General features: G+C 41.1%; 1 protein-coding gene across 1 annotated transcript; it reads right to left on the bottom strand.

Annotated features, from left to right (window-relative positions):
• LOC125250892 (E3 ubiquitin-protein ligase TRIM39-like) lies at positions 1-17,365 on the bottom strand. Its single transcript, XM_048163701.1, has 11 exons — positions 17,145-17,365; positions 16,447-16,494; positions 16,116-16,157; positions 14,365-15,066; positions 9,862-10,412; positions 9,476-9,556; positions 9,231-9,353; positions 7,428-7,545; positions 660-686; positions 262-549; positions 1-194 (listed from the first exon to the last, which is right to left on the bottom strand). Exons 1-11 carry the CDS (start codon positions 17,158-17,160, stop codon positions 1-3), a joined length of 2,190 nt encoding a protein of 729 aa, XP_048019658.1. The 5' UTR covers positions 17,161-17,365.
• Positions 17,366-17,774: the final 409 nt, after the last annotated feature.

Raw genomic sequence — 17,774 nt, 5'->3', positions numbered from 1 at the left:
TCAGTTGACAGGTGTGATGATCAGTGGCTTTGAGTTTTTACCTTCTTCATTAAGGCGTGGGCTAAAATATGGATAGAGTTTGTCAGTGAAAGTCTGACCAGTGAAAGAGTAGATATGAGATCTGGAGTCCACGTCATAAAAAGAGACCAGACCCTCCTCATAATCCACAAACACTCCCACCTTCTCAGGTTTCACTCTCAGAGATAAAGAGACATACAGGATTATCACAAGCTGCATATATTGATTCTCATTCCTCAGAACCACAGTCCAGTAATCCATTCTCAGGACTCGGCCAGTGTGAGTCCCCTTCCTGTAAATGGATTCTCTGATCCACTCCTAAAAGTCCCAGTTCAGTCTTTCCCTTCACCTGCACCTCATAGTAAAATCTCCCTGAACTGAATCCCTGCTTTGCCAGAACACAAAACCAGCCATCAAATCTCTTTGGGTTTCTTGGGATGTTCTTGTAAATGTCTCCAGTACTGACTTGTTTTCCATCATCAGACAGGATGAGATATGGATGTGCTGTATCAGGATCCAGAGTCACATCCACTGAGAGAGATCAGACATTATCAATCAACTTCAGAACAAACATTTTCATGAGTATAAAACACATTATAATCAAAAGTATTGTGAGTGTATTGGTGTCAATCTCACTGTACCTGCAAACTTCTGCACAAACTTCAACTCTGTGAACACAGATGACAATATAATGATGAATTAGTTTATAGGAATAATTTCAGATTAACAGTGAGTTTCTCTCTATTAACAGCATCAGTGAAATGTAAATGTTGATCGTTCATCAGTTTGTGAAACAGAATGTGTTTAACATTAATGCACTTACAATGAAGGTCTATGAGACGATCATAAAGCAGAAATGTCAAGTCTGTGTTTTTATTAAAGCTGTAACAATAATTATTCAGTGTAAAAAAAATAATTTTTGCTGTTAAATTCTCCCTGTAGTCAATAATTTTATCCCTTAAACTCATATTTGATCACCAAAATGACACATTTAAACATATTTTTCTGTGAAAAAAAAATCATGCTTTTAAAACAGGCATAAATAGAGGAGGAACGAGACAGACTCTGGAAACACCAGAACAAGTTTCGTTTTCCCGTCATTATCCTGTCAAACATGTGTTCAGTAAGCAACAAACTAGATGAGCTTATGCTAAGAGCTGATCATGATTGTGAATTCAGAGCAAACTCATTTTCCCTACAGAAACTTGACTCAAAGATCATCATAAACCCCAGGCCTAACGAGACGAGCTCATTTCAATCCACTGGAGGAGCTGTGTGTGTTTGACAATAGCTGGTCACACAATACTGTGTTCGGGTGGAAGTGAGCACACTGGAGATTTTAACTCTTTATTTCAGATCATTTTATCTCCTGCTGGAGTTCAGTCAGATCTGTCATATGTTCCCGGACCGAACGTTGACGCTGCAGCGGAGAGAATAGTGAAGAACAATGATGCTCTCACTCGCTCTGCAGATCAACCTGATTTAATTTCTTTAATTAATGTGATTTATCTGAATATCTGCATCATCTTCAGCAATATGTGGACTGTCCCACTCGTTTAAACTGGAATATTGATCGCTGTCAGGGGAATATTCCTGGGATGTAATCAGGGATGTGATTCTTCTGGATTAAACTGGAATTCCATTTTTTTTTTCAGCCAAAAATCCTGACTCATGTGAATAATTTCAATCATTTAGTAACCAGCAGAACCCCCGGTGTTCAGAATTATGTACTGCATTATGGCTGAAATCACGAAATGGCCTAAAACTATTAACTAACCCAGATAACAATGACCTGGCGGTCCGCCAGCGTTTTTCAGGCGACAAGTTTGGACGCCATCATTTTGAATGCCGTCGGTCTGTCAGAGTTTTTTGGGTGTCACACCAGCGGTTTGCTGCTGCTGGACCAGCGTTGTTACACCAGTGGAAAACTGATAGTTGGTCCAGTTTCTACTGAGCGCTTACAGGATGTCTTTATAAATGTATATTTATTCTTTATTATTTTTACAGTTATAAAGAAAGCACTAAATAAAAATAGTGAGACTGACCTAATATATCAAAAGTAAAGTGTTGGTATAAAAAAAACTGCCTGAGAGCATGATTTCAAATGAAATAAAGTGGCTGAATGTTTGCAAAAACAATAATAAAAATAAAGTTTTCAAATTAAGTTATAAAAGTTTGTTATAAAAATTATTAAGTTATAAAAGTGTCTTACTTGTAACTGACACACTTTTGTTAAATATTTACTTTAGAAAAGAAAGATAGAAATGGTTTAATTTCTTGGAAAAAGTCCGTTATTTATGCTGATGATGCATTAGTTAGTCTACAAACCCCTCAGCTGATTCTGGCTCACACTGAAGCCCCTGAAACATGCTATTGCTGTAGCCAGTTGCCAAGACAAAGGAATTCATTATTTGCACAAAACAAGATATAATAATTGAGCCAGTTTTACTTAATGGCCAAAATGTTGAAATTGTGTAAAATCATAATTATCTTGGTACAGTTCTGCACTCCCAGGTGAGCTTCTCTAGCATGTTTTCAAAAGATGCTCACAGAGACTCTGTCTTCTCAGACATCTCAGCAGCCTTTGTGTTTATCAGCACATCTTAAACTTTCACGAGTTCACCTGCCCGTTCAGTCTTAATGGTTAATTGGTTTGGCTTGCTGTCCTCGCAGGAGGCTTGAACCCGAGGCTCGGCTCGAGCTCCAAACTAAACCCCTCTATAACAGTACTGCGCAGAGGGAGAATAAGAGAAATAGAGGAGATGGGGAGGAGGAGGGATGCTGGAAGAACTGCCGCTGGGATGACGCAGTGACTGCTGCTTATATACGCTCATAATCCCCAACTTTATTTATAGAGCACATAATAAAACAACATAGTTGACCATAGTGCTGTACAATGAAATAAAAATTACAAAAATGAAAAACCACAACAAAAGCCTCACACCCAAACTTTCAAGACTAACTTGGTAGTTACAGCGACAATACCTCAATACTCATACCTGATCAAAAGCCAATGTAAAAAATTATGTTTTTAACTGTTTCTTAAAATCATTTAGAGATGATAATTGTCTCAAATACGCAGGTAAACTGTTCAATAACCTTGGAGCAGCTACTGCAAATGCACGGTCACTTCTGGACTTTAGTTTAGATCGAGGAACATGTAGGAGATTTTGTGCATTGGAATGTAATGTTCTCTTTGACTCCTGAACATGAATTAGATCAGCAATGTATGGAGGGGCTGTGCCATGCTGAGATTTAAACACAAAACGTAGAATCTTAATTCTATAAGGTACAGGTGAACAATGCAATGCTCCCAAGACAGGGGTAATATGGTCATATTTCCGAGTAGCCTTGGTCCAAAAGTTTCTTTGGTAACCATAATAAAACGAGTTGCAATAATCTAGTCTGGAAAAAATAAAAACATGAATGATCTTCTTCAAGTCTGTACGTGTGCCACGATCACTTCCCGGACTCCAATTCCCATCATCCCCCCAGCCAGTCACATGCTCCCACTCTGCACCAATCACCTGTCGCCACATACAGCTTTGCACATCACTTGGACTATAAAGGACTCACACACACAACACCTGATCGTGAAGTCTTGTTTATCCCGTGTGACATTTCTGAGCGTTCCCGTGTTTATTGTCTGCCTGTTTGCTGTTACCGTTCCCGCCTGTTACCTGTTTATTGACCCGTTGCTGCCTGTCCTGACCCTTGCTTTGTATACCGACCTGTGAGTTATATCCGCCAGTCCTGACCTCAGAATCGTAATCCAGATACGGGCAGTCTACCCTCTGCTGTACCTGTTTGCTCCTGTTTGACCCTGCTTGTACGACCACACTTACCTTTTAATAAAACGCTGCATTTGGATCCCCTGCCTGAGTTCCCATTCATTACAACGTGTTAAGAAAGGCTTAATCTTAGCAATCATTCTAAGTTGATAAAAACTAGCTTTAACAACTTCTTTGACAACTTATTTGAGATAAAATTTTAAAGCACTGTCACAGATCACTCCTAAATTTTTTACTTGATGTTTCCTAAAAGGGCTCAATGTACCTAGATTAATTCCAGCCGTATCACTCGTTTCAGAGAGCCCAAATATAATCACCTCTGTTTTCAGTTCATTCAGACTCAAAAGGTTTGCAGCCATCCATGACTTCATCTCATCTATCAGGCCAACAAGTGCCCCAGACCACTGGAAGAATTTGGGATAAAGGACAAGTACAATTGAGTAGTGATGGCCGTCTGACACAAGCTTCGAACTCGAAGCAGGATTTTTCTTGAACTACTGCTTCGGAGCTTGCTTTGGTGCGGAAAAACACACGTGACCGATGACGTCCGAAGCAGCAACTGCTTCGGTTCTCTGAGTGAATCACGTGACTGGTTCAGACCAGTAAATACTGCTTCGCATCGCGAGAGGCTTCATGACGCGAGACTTTGCTGCGCGCAAGCTTCAGCAGGTTTTTTGGCGCGTAATATGACTATATAGATGCCCAAAATGATGCACAAGATGTGGGTATATTGTAGTAGGAGTTTGCATTGTTGTTATCACTGCATTTGTTTGATCATCATCATCATCATCATGGAACCAGCTAGAAAGAGAACCCGTTCTCCAATGTGGGAACATTTTCATCTGATCAGTCCTAATAAGGTAGGTGCTTTATTATCCTACTGCACCTGGCTTAGGCCAGGTAACTTAAGCAAAGTTACATAAGTGGCTAATACTGTCATTACTGTTGGTACAATAGGTTCCATGATGTATGTGAAGTCAACATTAAGTAGCATTATAGTGATGTATGTAATAATTAGTTTGTTTGCATATTGCTGTTTACACAGGTCCAGTGCTTGCTGTGTTCACAGCAATTGGCGTATAATAATAATACGTCATCAATGCTGAGGCACTTCAAAGCCAAGCATGAGGGCATGCAGGAGAACACAGATCATGGTAGGCTATATTTATTATACACATTCTTCCACACAATGATTTATTAAACATTACACGAATGTGATATCACATAACAGCTTTTGTTTCTGTCTTAGTGGGCCGTAAGGAAGAGCTGGATAAGGCTCTTGTTAATATGCTGGTGAAAGACTCTCAGCCTTTTTCCATTGTGGATGACCAGAGAGTTTGTGGGAAAGCTAGACCCAACATACACTCTGCCATCTAGACAGTCTCTAAAGAAGATGGTGGATGAAAAATATGACGAGGAGAAGACCAAGGCCAAGGCTCAACTGCAGAACGTGGAGGGAGTGAGTCTGACTTCTGATATGTGGACCTCTATTAATATGGATGCATATCTTGCAGTCACTTGTCATTTTGTGCTTGATGATGCAGTGCTGGCCACAGTACTTTTAGGAGTGCTGCCATTCCCTCAAGACCACACTGCTGAAAACATTGCAGCTGCCAAGAGGTCTCTCATGGTTGAGTGGGGCATTGATGGAAAGGTTACATGCCTTGTGACTGATGCTGCAGCTAACATGACAGCCACTGCCAGAAATTTAGCCATAAGGCATGTAGTGTGCATTGCACATGCACTAAAAAACCATTGACCAAACACCTGGCCTAGAAGATCTGCGCACAAGGGCACGGAAAGTGGTGACTTATTTTAGATCAAGCACTACCGCTAAAGAGAAGCTGAAAAATGTACAACAGCAGATGAATTGTGCAGTAATGAAACTGATCCAGGAGGTGGACACGCGCTGGAACAGCTCCTTCTTGATGCTGCAGCGCTTGTATGATGAGAGGCAGACAGTGGGAGCAGCTCTGGCATCGCTCAGAACAGAAGTTAATCCTCTCTCTTCTGACGATTATGAAACAGTAGCTGCTTGTCTACAAGTGCTGAAACCATTTTACACGGCAACAGTGGAAATTTCCCAGCAGAAGAGAGTGTCGGGGTCAATGGTCATTCCACTGATAAAAATGTTGCTTCACACAACTCAGGAATTACTGATCAATACCAACAACGTGACCGCAAAACTGTTGGGACAGAACATGTCTACAACCCTCCTGAATAAACTTGACACACTTGAGAACTCAACCGTCCTGTCACTGTCCACACTGCTTGACCCGAGATTTAAGTCACCGCTTGTTTGTCTTAAAATCGTCTGCTGCTTTTTTATTTCTTCATTTTGTCTTATCTTTGTGACTGCTTTATTGAGTGTGAGTTCGGGATCTAACTGTAATCTCTCTGACAGTGCGTGATCTCTTATTCCAACTACCAGCCTATCTCTCGAAGGATTCCGTACTGGCAGTTTTCTGCTAGTTTATGAACTGCAGTAATGAATGTTTCAGCTGACTCTCCCGGTTCTTGGCACCTCTTGTTGAATTTAGCTCTTTCATAAATAACGTTGTGTTGACAAACGAAGTGTCTCTCAAACGCTTCTTTAACTCTATCATACTTCTTCCTGTCTTCTTCAGACAGTGCTAGTGTGGACAAGATACCATCAGCTTTATCTCCCATTGTGTAGATAAGCGAATTTACTTGATATTCTTGGCTTCTTTCACCGATCCCTGCCGCCACACGAAATCTGTCGTACCGTCTAATCCAAGTTGGCCAGCTGCCAAAATCACTGAAGTCAAAGTGTTCAGGCGGGCTTATTGAAAAGAGTGTATCCATGTTAAATGTTCACCTCGGTGCCGTTTTCTGTTGAATCTTCTTGTGTCGTCACTTTTTCCGTTGCTTTTTCTTTGCCGTCCCGGCGCTCACTCACTCTCCGTCCGTGACGCAGCTGCAGGTGTCGACCCGTGTTCTGGATTGTTTCCTCGAAACTTCACTTACAAACTCTTAATCTCGCCGATCTGGTGCGGATAGTTGTCATCGCTTGGAACGCGAGGTAAGTCCACTTCTGACACCATGTTATATAATCATTTAGGAACGGACAGGAGACAGCGTGCATGTAACATATAACTTTACTCAAACTCCCACTTCCGGCGCATGCGCACCTTACATATCCATAACATCCTATCAGTACACTCAGTAGATGTTTAGGTGTTGGAGAGCCAAATTTCCACTCTGGTGAATAGAATTTGAGTTTGTACAGGGATAGTTACGTCATGTGCCTTACATGTCACTAAAGTTCACATTATACTTCTTTAGAGCTGCAGTTCGTAACTTTTGGCGCTTTAGCGGTTGATAAACAGAACTGCATGCGTCTTGTGGAGGAACATTGGTTTGGAAAATGTATTCATGATGTACTCGTTTATTATATAAATTTGTAAATTTTGAACACACAAAAAGTTAAGGTCTGCAGCTTTAAATGATTTTTACAAGAGTTGAACATAAAACTTTTAGTGATTTTATAATCACGTGGTAATCAGCAACATCACAGATGCTTAAAATTAATTTAACACTTTTTTCTTAGTATTTTTTTAGTGAATGACAAAAACACTGTATTTGATATTCACTTACCAGTTTGATTGAGTTTTTCATTTAGTTGTTCCTTCAGTAGATTCAGAGCTCTTTTCAGAGATTTCTCGTCCACATCAGAGTTCTTGGTGTGTAAAATACTGTTCAGGGATGAGTACATCTAGAGCAGGAGAAAGAAGACTATTAATTATATTCCACATTATTGCTGATGAGACAGATGTTCACAGATCTGTATGACATCAGGATGATCATCAGTGTGTGAGAGCTGCTCCAGCTCAGTGATTTCCTGCTTCAGCTCTTTAATGAGATCTTCAGCCTGTTTCTCTGCTTCTTTCTGCTGTTTCTTCATCTTCAGTTGCTCAGACTGAAATCTCTAAATGGATTGGATCAGATCAGTGAAGAGCCAAAGATTATAGATAAAGAAAGACGATTCAGTCCTCTTAGTTATGAATGGAAGAAACTGCAACGCATAAAATATGGTGTAATAGGTCCCGCCTTCTAAGTAAAGAGCCAATCGCTGATTGATCAAGTCATTGCGTCCAGACCGGAAGTAACTTTTCAGATTTTGATGAAAGATTACGGCGAAAAATCATTTTCTGTGTTTTAACTTGTATGGATTAATTGTTTACCACAAGACTAGTAATATGCACTAACAAAGTAAATAGGGTCGATTTTGATTTCATGCTGACTTTAAGACTGCACATGAGCATTGGCTCATATAGCCTGAAATATAAGCTTTTTAATGCTATTTGTGCATAAGAAACATTTATGGGACAGTTCATGTCAAATTTTGTTGCTGATTTGAAATATGCATACATGCTGATTATAAATTGTCATACAATATGCTAGTGCAAGTATATAACATTTAGTTCAAACTTTGACCTGAGGAGGGCAGTAATACAGTTAGCAGTGTCTACACTGCCGGAATTCAAATAGAGAAGAAGAAGAGAGCTAGCCTGCATCTCAAATGTGCATACTATTCATCCTAAATAGTATGTGACATTAGTAATATATTAGTACTATTTAGGGCGGATAGGGTAGATAGAATGCACATTGAGATGCAGGGCTAGTTCAAGATGAGCATTTATGGTTAAAATGTATAAAATTGTAATTTTTTTTTAGAAAATTATGGTTTCACTAGATAAGACCTTTATTTCTCATCTGATATCGTTTAAAGCTCTTTGAAGCTGCACTGAAACTGTAATTTTGACTTTCAACCATTTGGAGGCCAGTGAAGTCCATATGGAGAATAATCCTGGAATGTTTTCATCAAAAACCTTCATTTCTTTTCGAAGAAAGAAAGACATGAACATCTTGGATGACATGTGGGTGAGTAAATTATCAGGAAATTTTAATTTGAAAGTGAACTAATACTTTAAGTTCCACTTTATATTAGGTGTCCTTAATTACTATGTACTTACATAAAAAAATAAGTACAATGTACTTATCGTGTTCATATTGTATTGCAAAACACTTTTGCTGCTATTGGGTCAACTGTGCAATTATAATTACAGATGCAATTGCATGTAGGTTTTTTTTTTTAAATATAAGTACAATGTAAAAACATGTATGTACACAATAAGTGCATTGTATCAAATGATTAGCCTAATTTAAATGTAAGTACATAGTGGTTAAGGCCAACTAATTTAAAGTGGGACCAAATCTTATTCTTTTACTGTTCTTTTTGCTTTCCCATAATCCATTTAAAACCTTTATTTGTTTCTTTTAACTTCCATCCGAACTGCTGAGAAAACACCAAATCACCACACACTCCTAAACCAATGCACCTACACACACACACACACACACACACACACACACACACACACACACACACACACTCACGGTGTATTGTATAGGCAAGATGATCAACACTGCTACCAGCAGGACACCCAGACCAATAATCATCCCGTTTGAAATGTGGATGGTTCGAGATGAAGTAAGGAAACCATCACTGGAGGCGAGAGTCTGTAAAAAGAGAAAGATTCAGTTCAAATAACACTTCTCGAAGAAAGATCACAAAGCTTGTGCAAAGTTGTGGCCCAAAGTGCAAGAAGCCGAATGATTTTAATATTTTTTTTTTCACTCACTTTTCTCAGCTTTACTGAGTGTTTGATCTCTTTAATCTTCTTCATTCTCTTCTGGATCATCTGCTGCTCGTCTGTCTGTGTCTGAACCAGATGATGAAACATACAGAGAAAAACACACATTTATCACTGAAATTTATTCTGACAATTTTTTTTTAATTATTATTAGAATAATGAATGTAAAACAGAATTCAAAATTTTGTCTCCTGGCCCTTTAGTCCATGTCTGTCAGCTTTGAAGGTAACATTCATTCTCAAAAGTTGACAAAATTAATTTTTAAGTGATTTATATAAAAGTGACAAGCCCTTTAATATGACCTGCACCAACATCAACACACAGAAAACTGCATTTCACAGTGAGTTTAAAGTGTTTTGTCTGTAACTCTTTACCTTCTCCTCTCTGCTCTCCACCTCTATAGGAACAGTGTTGTGAGTCCTGTGTTCTCCTTCAGTGCAGAACAGACAAACACACGTCTGATCATCTCTGCAGAACATCTCCAGAGGTCTCTCGTGTTTCTGGCATATATAATCCTCCAGATTTGCCACAGCGTTGATCAGTGTGTGTTTCTTTAGACGTGGGACTCTGAGATGAAGCTCCAGATGATCATCACAGTAAGAGCTTTGACACGTCAGGCAGGACTTCACAGCTTTCTGCTTTCTTTCATCACAGAAGTCACAGAACACCTCAGATTCTTGATTAAGCTTATTAAAGTGTTGCACAAGCTTTTTGAGTGTTGAATTAATCTTGAAATCAAGTCTTTTGCTGAATTCTTCTTTACAGAATGGACAGAAGCAGGTCTGTGTGTTTGTCCAGCACTTGCTCAGGCAGGTTCTGCAGAAGTTGTGTCCACATGGAGTGGTGACTGGATCAGTGAACACTTCCAGACAGATGGAGCACTGGAATTCCTGATTTAGTGCTGGAACACTGGAGGATGCCATGACTGAAAAGAAATGTAATGACAATTTATCATCTACTTTACTGAAGAGAGCAACTTTCATGAAAAGGTATGTACACCGAGTAATTTAGTTTATGTTCTAAAATGCATTATTTGAAGTGCTGTTTTTTTTTTTTTTTTTTCAAAAGGTGATAACATCTAGGTTACGTATATAATCCTTGTTCCCTGAAGGAGGGAACGGAGACGTTATGTCAGAACAGACTGACGAATGGTGGGTCTTGCCCCGAGAGCCCAATCACCTTCGAGTGTTGACAAAACAGGCCAATGGTACGCTTGGTCTGCGATATTTGCATCACAAACTCCACCCACACAGTATAGTTATGTAAGGAGCAGCGCGAGCAACTCGCATTCAAGTCTTCACTGAGGAGCTGAGCCAATGACCCGGCATTCAGCAGAACAGCAATTGTGGCAATGGGACATAATGTCTCTGTTCCCTCCTTCAGGGAACAAGGGTTACATATGTAACCTAGACGTTCTCTTTCAGTCGGTCACGTTCGATGTTACGTCAGAACAGACTGACGAATGGGGTCCCTTACAAAACGCCACAATAGCTGTCTTCCAGTGACCTGTAAATGTGATAGCACCCTGATGTGAGACTCAGCACAAGTGGAGGACTACACTAAATATGGAATACACTGAGAAGAATACCCCAACAGGAATATGCTAACAAACTACTGGCTGAAGAGGTGAGTACCCGAGAGGAGACAGGCTCTACACGAAGATTATAGAATCTCGCGAATGTGTCGCCCAGCCCGCAGCTCTACAGATGTCTGTCAGCCATGCGCCAGTGCCCAGGAGGAAGCCACACACTGAGTAGAATGGGCTCTCACCCCTAGGGGGCATGGCAAGTCTTGGGACTGATAAGCCAAGACAATAACATCCACTATCCTGTGGGTTAGCCTCTGTTTGGAGACAGCCTTCCCTTTCTGCTGGCCTCCAAAAGAAACAAAGAGCTGATCTGAGGTCCTGAAGCACTGAGTTCTGTCAACAAAAGTGCGAAGAGCATGTACAGGACAGAGCAGTGCCAGGGCTGGGTCTGCCTCCTCCAGGGGCAGAGCTTGCAAGTTCACCACCTGGTCCCTGAAGGGAGCGCAGTTTTCAATGACAAAAACTTGAGCTCTACTGAAAGCAAGGCTTCGAAGGGAGCCCTCTGTGATGCAGATAAAACCACTGTGAGGTCCCAAGAGGGAACTTGTTGAGGGTGAGGTGGATTAAGCCTACTAGCTCCTCTCAGAAACCTTATGATCAGGTCATGCTCCCCTAATGGCTTATTGTCAACAAGATCGTGGTGAGGCGCAATGGCATCCACATAGACCTTAAGGGTGGAAGGAGACAGCCTTCGTTCCAACCCTTCTTGAAGAAAAGAGAGCACTGACTCGACCAGGCAGGAGCAGGGGTCTTCTTGACGAGAAGAACACCAAGTGACAAAGAGGTCCCACTTCAGGGACCCACTTCATAGGCCTGTCTAGTAGACAAGGCTCTAGCCGAAGTGATGGTAGCAACCACCTTAGGTGGCAAGGTACCTAACCTTTCCACGACCTGTCCATAACCCACTCATGCAGGTTACAAAGATCGGGACGTGGGTGCCAGAGGGTGCCCTGTCTCTGAGAGAGAAGGTCCTTTCTCAGATAGATAGGCCAGGGAGAGGCTGTTGCGAGGAGAACTAGTTCAGAGAACCAGGTCTGGCCGGGCCAATACGGAGCAACCAAAAGGACCTGCTCCTTGTCCTCCATGATCTTGCACAACGTTTGTGCCAGAAGGCTCACTGGGGGTAACACATACTTGCACGGGTCCCGCGGACAGCTGTGTTCCAGAGCATCCATGCCGAGAGTGCCCTCAGTCAGGGAGTGAAACAACTGGCAATGGGAATTGACTGGGGAGGCAAACAGGTCTACCTGAGCATCCCCAAAGTGTTCCCAAATCAGCTGACTGGGGATGGAGTCTCCACTCACCAGGGCGAGACTGTTGCAGAGAAAGCTTGTTGGCCGCAAAATTGAGTCTGCCCGGGATATGAATGGCACGAAGCGACCTAGATGCTTCTGACTCCACAAAAGGAGATGGCAGACGAGTTGCGACATGTGACGGGAGTGTAGACCTCTCTGACAGTTGATGTACGCTACAGTTGCAGTGTTGTCCATACAGACCAGGACATGCTTGTCTCTCAGCCAGACCCAGAAGTGGTGCAGAGCAAGCCGAACTGCTGGCAACTCAAGGCAATGACATGCCACTGAAGTCGGGGTCCTGTCCAGGAGCCCGACGCAGCGTGTCCATTGCACATGGTGCCCCACCCCGTGGCAGAGGCATCTGTTGACAAAACAACATGCCTGGACACCGGAGCTAGAGGAATACCAGCCCATAGAAACAAAAGGTCCAACCACAGGGTAAAGGTCTGATGGCAAGCCAGATACAGATTTCATACAAAGGAAATTTCAATACGGAGAAAGAGATCCTCTGCATAGTTTGCTCTTTTCCTAGTTGACCCGAAGGCCCAGATGGTCGAGGTGTCTGAGCACAAGATCCTTGTGCTCGCACAACTGATTTCGAGAGTGAGCCAGAATCAGTCAGTCATCGAGGTATTTGAGAATACGAACACCTTGAACCCTGAGGGGAGCGAGAGCTTCCTCCACAACCTTCGTAAAGACACGGGGAGACAGAACCAGCCTGAACGGGAGAACTTTGTACTGATATGCTTCAGGTCGATAGCTGCAAACCAATACACGGGACAAATGCATTAGAAAATGCATTTGGGCGTTAACATCTTGAACACGAGTCTGTGAAGAGTTTGGTTTAAGGCACGCAAGTCCAGGATCGGCCGTAATCTCCTTGTGCGGCTGGTGTGGAGGCTGCTGCTGTGGCCGTGCAGGAGCGGAGGAAGCCGCAGGAGGGTGCCCTCAGTGACAAGCAGGATGAGGCTGCTGAGCTGGCGGCTGTGCAGGAGTAGCAGCAGTCCGCCGGGGCAGAATATGTTTTATAGCCTCAGACTGCTTCTGTGCGGCAGAGAATTGTTGGGCGAAACTCTCTATCGCATCGCCAAAAAGGCCAGCATGAGAGACCGTGGAGTTGGGGACATGAGTCTGATCAGACTCCCTCATGTCTGCCAGGTTTAGCCATAGATGGCGCTCCTGGACTACACATGTGGACATCAACTGATCAAAGGAACACGCAGTGACCAAGGGAACATGCAGTGTTCTCTGTGGCAAGGCACGCTTCCTAAAGGACTCCTGGGTCAGCACCACCCTCGTGCAACTGCTTCAGCAACTTAGACTGATAGACCTGTAGCATTGCAGTGCAGGGTGGAAGTGGCTTGACCCGCAGCTCTATAAGTCTTGCCCACAAGAGTGGACAAGAACTTACAGGTCTTGGAACTTACAGAGCTTGGGATCACCGTGCCAGGTGGAAGCGCTCTGGGGACACAGTTGCAACGCAACTGAACGCTCCACTGGGGGGATCCCCGCATACACTTTGGCCGCTCTGCTGTTGAGGGCAGTGAAAGCGGAGGAAGCACCAGAACGGTTTCGGGCAGTTAAAGGTGCCTTCCATGAACTGGTGACTTCCTGATGCACCTCCGGGAAGAAAGGAGGGGTGCTGATGATCAGTGTGTGCAGCCCCCATGAACCAATCATCCAGCCTCAAGCGCTCGGGGGAGGGTGGAGGATTCCACTCGAGCCCAGTGCTCTGAGTTCGCTGGGAAATCATGGCCATCAGCTCGGGATCAGACTCGGGCAACGCTGTCATCCCAGAGGGAGGAAACACAGGCGAATCCTCATCTCCCGAGGACTCAAGGCCGCCCTGAGATGCGGCGATCAACATTTGGTCGTCCTCTGGAACCCCGAATGAAACACTGGGTCCCATTTTTTTATTTTCTCAAATTAGTCTTTCTCTTAAAAGGAGTGGTGTATGTGTGGGTTAAACTAACTTTCTTGCCAACAAAACTTACACAAGGTTTTCCTTTGGACAGCGACTTCCTTTTTCTCTTTGTTTCTCTGTTTGATTTTTCCATCATCCTCATGATCAAAATCTCCCTCTTCTTCTGCTGTGACTGAACCTCCAGATCTCCTCTTCTCTCCATCTTCTGGTGTTTCTTCTCCTGCTTCCTCATACAAGTCAGAGATAAGAAATTGGACCTGGTTTTCTTTGAGTATCTTCTCCACTCTTTCAAGTATCTCAGAGTGTAAACCTGATTTTCTTTCATCAAACTGAAGATGTTCACCTCCACAATCCTTTATTAATTGATGAATACAGCTACTGTTTATCTCTCTCTCATCAGTCAACACTAAAGTGTGTATAGGAGCCTCCTTACTGAATTCATTCAGCACATATTTCACCCTATTTCTGTCATTGTCACTGAAGTCGTTCTGCTGCAGTACAAGTATGATCACATGAGGTCCAGGAGCAGACAGATTCACACACTCTTTCACTCCCTGTGTGATCTGAGTGATTGACAGATTTGGCCTCAGCAGGTGAGGAGTGTTGATGACTGTGACGTCTCTGTCCTTCAGTTTTCCTCTGTGTTTCTCAATGTTCAGCTCTACATCAGCAGGTGCTTCACTCTCAAATGCCGCTCTTCCTAAGATGAAGTTTCCCACTCTGTTGTTTTCTGTTATATTCTTCCCCAGCAGAACAATCCTCAAATCACTCACTGGAACACAGAACACAAATAACAGTAAAACTTGACCCGTGATCCATTAACAGAGATGTCAGATTTCAGATTGAAGGTAATGGACCAGATCAACAACTGCCATTGAGATGAGTGGAGATGTTAACACAATCTTACACTATTTTACACAGATTTTTAAAATGTTGTTAAAAGAAGTCTCTTCTGCTCACCAAGGCTTCATTTATTTGATTCAAAATAAAATAAATAAATAAAACAGTGATATTGTGAAATATTTTTACAATTTAAAATATCTGTTTTCTATGTGAATATATAGTAAAGTGTAATTTATTCCAGTGATCAAAGCTGAATTTTCAGCATCATTACTCCAGTCTTTAGTGTCACATGATCCTTCAGAAATCATTCTAATATGATGATTTGCTGCTCAAGAAACATTTATTATTATTATCAATGTTGAAAACAGTTGTGTATAATTTTTTTTTTTTTCAGGATTATTTGATGGATATAAAGTTCAAAAGAACAGCATTTATCAGAAATATAAAGCTTTTCCAGCATTATAAATGTCTACTGTCACTTTTGATAAATGAAAGCATCCTTGCTTTCTTTAATTCCTCTCCAAAAAAAAAAAAAAACTCTTACTGACCCAAATGGGCAAAACTCTGAAAAAAAATTCTACACAACTATTTTCAACATTCATAATAATCATAAATGTTTCTTGAGCAGCAAATCATCATATTAAAATGATTTCTGAAGGATCATGTGACACTGAAGACTGGAGTAATGATGCTTTGATCACAGAAATAAATTACAGTTTAAAATATATTCACACAGAAAACAGATATTTTAAATTGTAAAAATATTTCACAATATTACTGATTGTACTATATGTTTGATAAAATAAATGAAGCCCTGGTGAGCAGAAGAGTCTTCTTTCAAAAATGAATTAAAAAATCTTAGTTGAAAAACGTTTAACCAGTAGTGTATATATAAACCTCCCTTTAGACACACAGTCTCTCAAGGATTTTGATATTTGCAGTACTGAATATTATGAATTATCATATTTGTTGACTTACTATTAGGTTGCTCAAGAGATATACTTCCACATCCTCTTTGAACTGCAAATAAAATAACATGGAATTTAAAACATTTACCAAATTCTGTTATCATCTTTATTTACTAAAGAAATAATTCACACAAAAAGAACAATTTACCAACATTTATTTTTCCACCTCAGTATTATATTCTTTCTTTCAGAATGCACAAAAGTTTATTGCCTGCATGAGGATAATAATGAATTTTTAATTTTTTCAATACTATTTACATCTGCACAATCTTTGTTTGTTTGTTTGTTTGTTTGTTTGTTTTGTTTTGTTTTGTTTTGTTTACCAGCAGTCATGTTATTACCTTCCTTGTCGGGGAGATCTTTGTGTTGTCTTTGCTGACTTCTGTTTCCTGCAGATAAAAGAAAGTTAAATTAAATACAATATTGACAAGTGAATTGCATTAGATTTATTTAGGCTACTGAATGGCTGCAGTATATGACCATATCTATCTTCTGAAGGCAATTTGTGTTGAAGATTAATCACATATCGATCATTAAATATGCTTTTATTGCTATTCATTTTTTTTTTTTTTTTTTTTTTGCAGCACATGGGTAGAGCTTCATAATCTTTTTTTCTTCTTACAAACATATTCAAAAGCTTTTAAAAATGAATCTGCAAAAGTGAATAAAATAATAGGCCCTCCACCATTTGAGGAAGTGGTTAATATAGTCAGATGTTACTGAAAACTGTGCTTTATGATTAAACAAACTTTGCCTTATTATTCATTAAGATAGGATCACATTTATATGCCTCTCTGTCTTATTCTGCCTTGCTAAAAAAGGAAAACGTATTCGATCAAACTGGATTACAGTGATTTGATCGAAAACGTTTTCTTTTTCTTTTCCGTTATCCCTACTGTACCGAGATATTTTCCAGCATTTATTATACATCTACTGTAGGCTATTACTTAATAAATAAAATAAAAAGAATGCATGCTGTTACAATTTCAGTAAATGCGGTATTTTAGCTTGTTAAACACATTTATTTGGTCTTGATTACCTGAACTAGACGCCATTCCACAAGCTCGTGACAGAAACTAAAAGCGAAAGTCTGTTCGGGAGACGGAAGAGGAGAGGAGAACACGACTGACTTTCACTCAGAAGGGATCAGGGTGCAGGGGACAAAACTTCTGCGTCATCTTAACGAGACAATAAAGGAGGCGCCTTTGTCGCACATTTTGGCTGAACTCCCCATAGTGATGGGAAGTTCGGTTCTTTTCCGCGAGCCGGTTCTTTCGGACAGTTCGATTCAATAAACCGGTTGAAAAAACCGGTTCACCGGTTCTTTTACGCTCCGACGTAATGACGTCATACGCGATGACGTCGTCTATCGCGGGCCGGGTTGAAAAAACAAGTGATTCAAATATATAAAGTTAGTAATCATAACATCAGTCAACTAAAACATTATAATCTGAAGCGTTTCTTACAATTTAGTTTTGCATCTAAAGCATCCAAACACATATACAGGCAGTGATGTGCAAACAAAGTTTTACAGTTATAAAGTGAATAAATTAGTCTCCATCATGATCCTCTTACATTATGATTAAATAAACTTACGTTTCGCCAGATTGGCCCCTCATTCGAGTCCTCTCATAGCATCAGCTGTCCTAGTTAACCGGTGCTGTGATGT

The sequence above is a fragment of the Megalobrama amblycephala genome, linkage group LG17 (genome assembly GCF_018812025.1).
Source record: "Megalobrama amblycephala isolate DHTTF-2021 linkage group LG17, ASM1881202v1, whole genome shotgun sequence".
Classification (NCBI taxonomy): domain Eukaryota; kingdom Metazoa; phylum Chordata; class Actinopteri; order Cypriniformes; family Xenocyprididae; genus Megalobrama; species Megalobrama amblycephala.
Note: the sequence above shows the minus strand (reverse complement) of the source record. Positions and strands in the feature narration are given on the sequence as shown.

What these genes read in the sequence shown, in the direction of transcription:
- LOC125250892 (XM_048163701.1), bottom strand. An exon ending in TCTTGCCTATACAATACACC is followed by an intron (nt 7,546 to 9,230) that starts GTGAGTGTGTGT and finishes CTCCTGCTCTAG; the next exon opens with ATGTACTCATCCCTGAACAG. An exon ending in GAATGGATTACTGGACTGTG is followed by an intron (nt 195 to 261) that starts GTTCTGAGGAAT and finishes TATCTCTGAGAG; the next exon opens with TGAAACCTGAGAAGGTGGGA.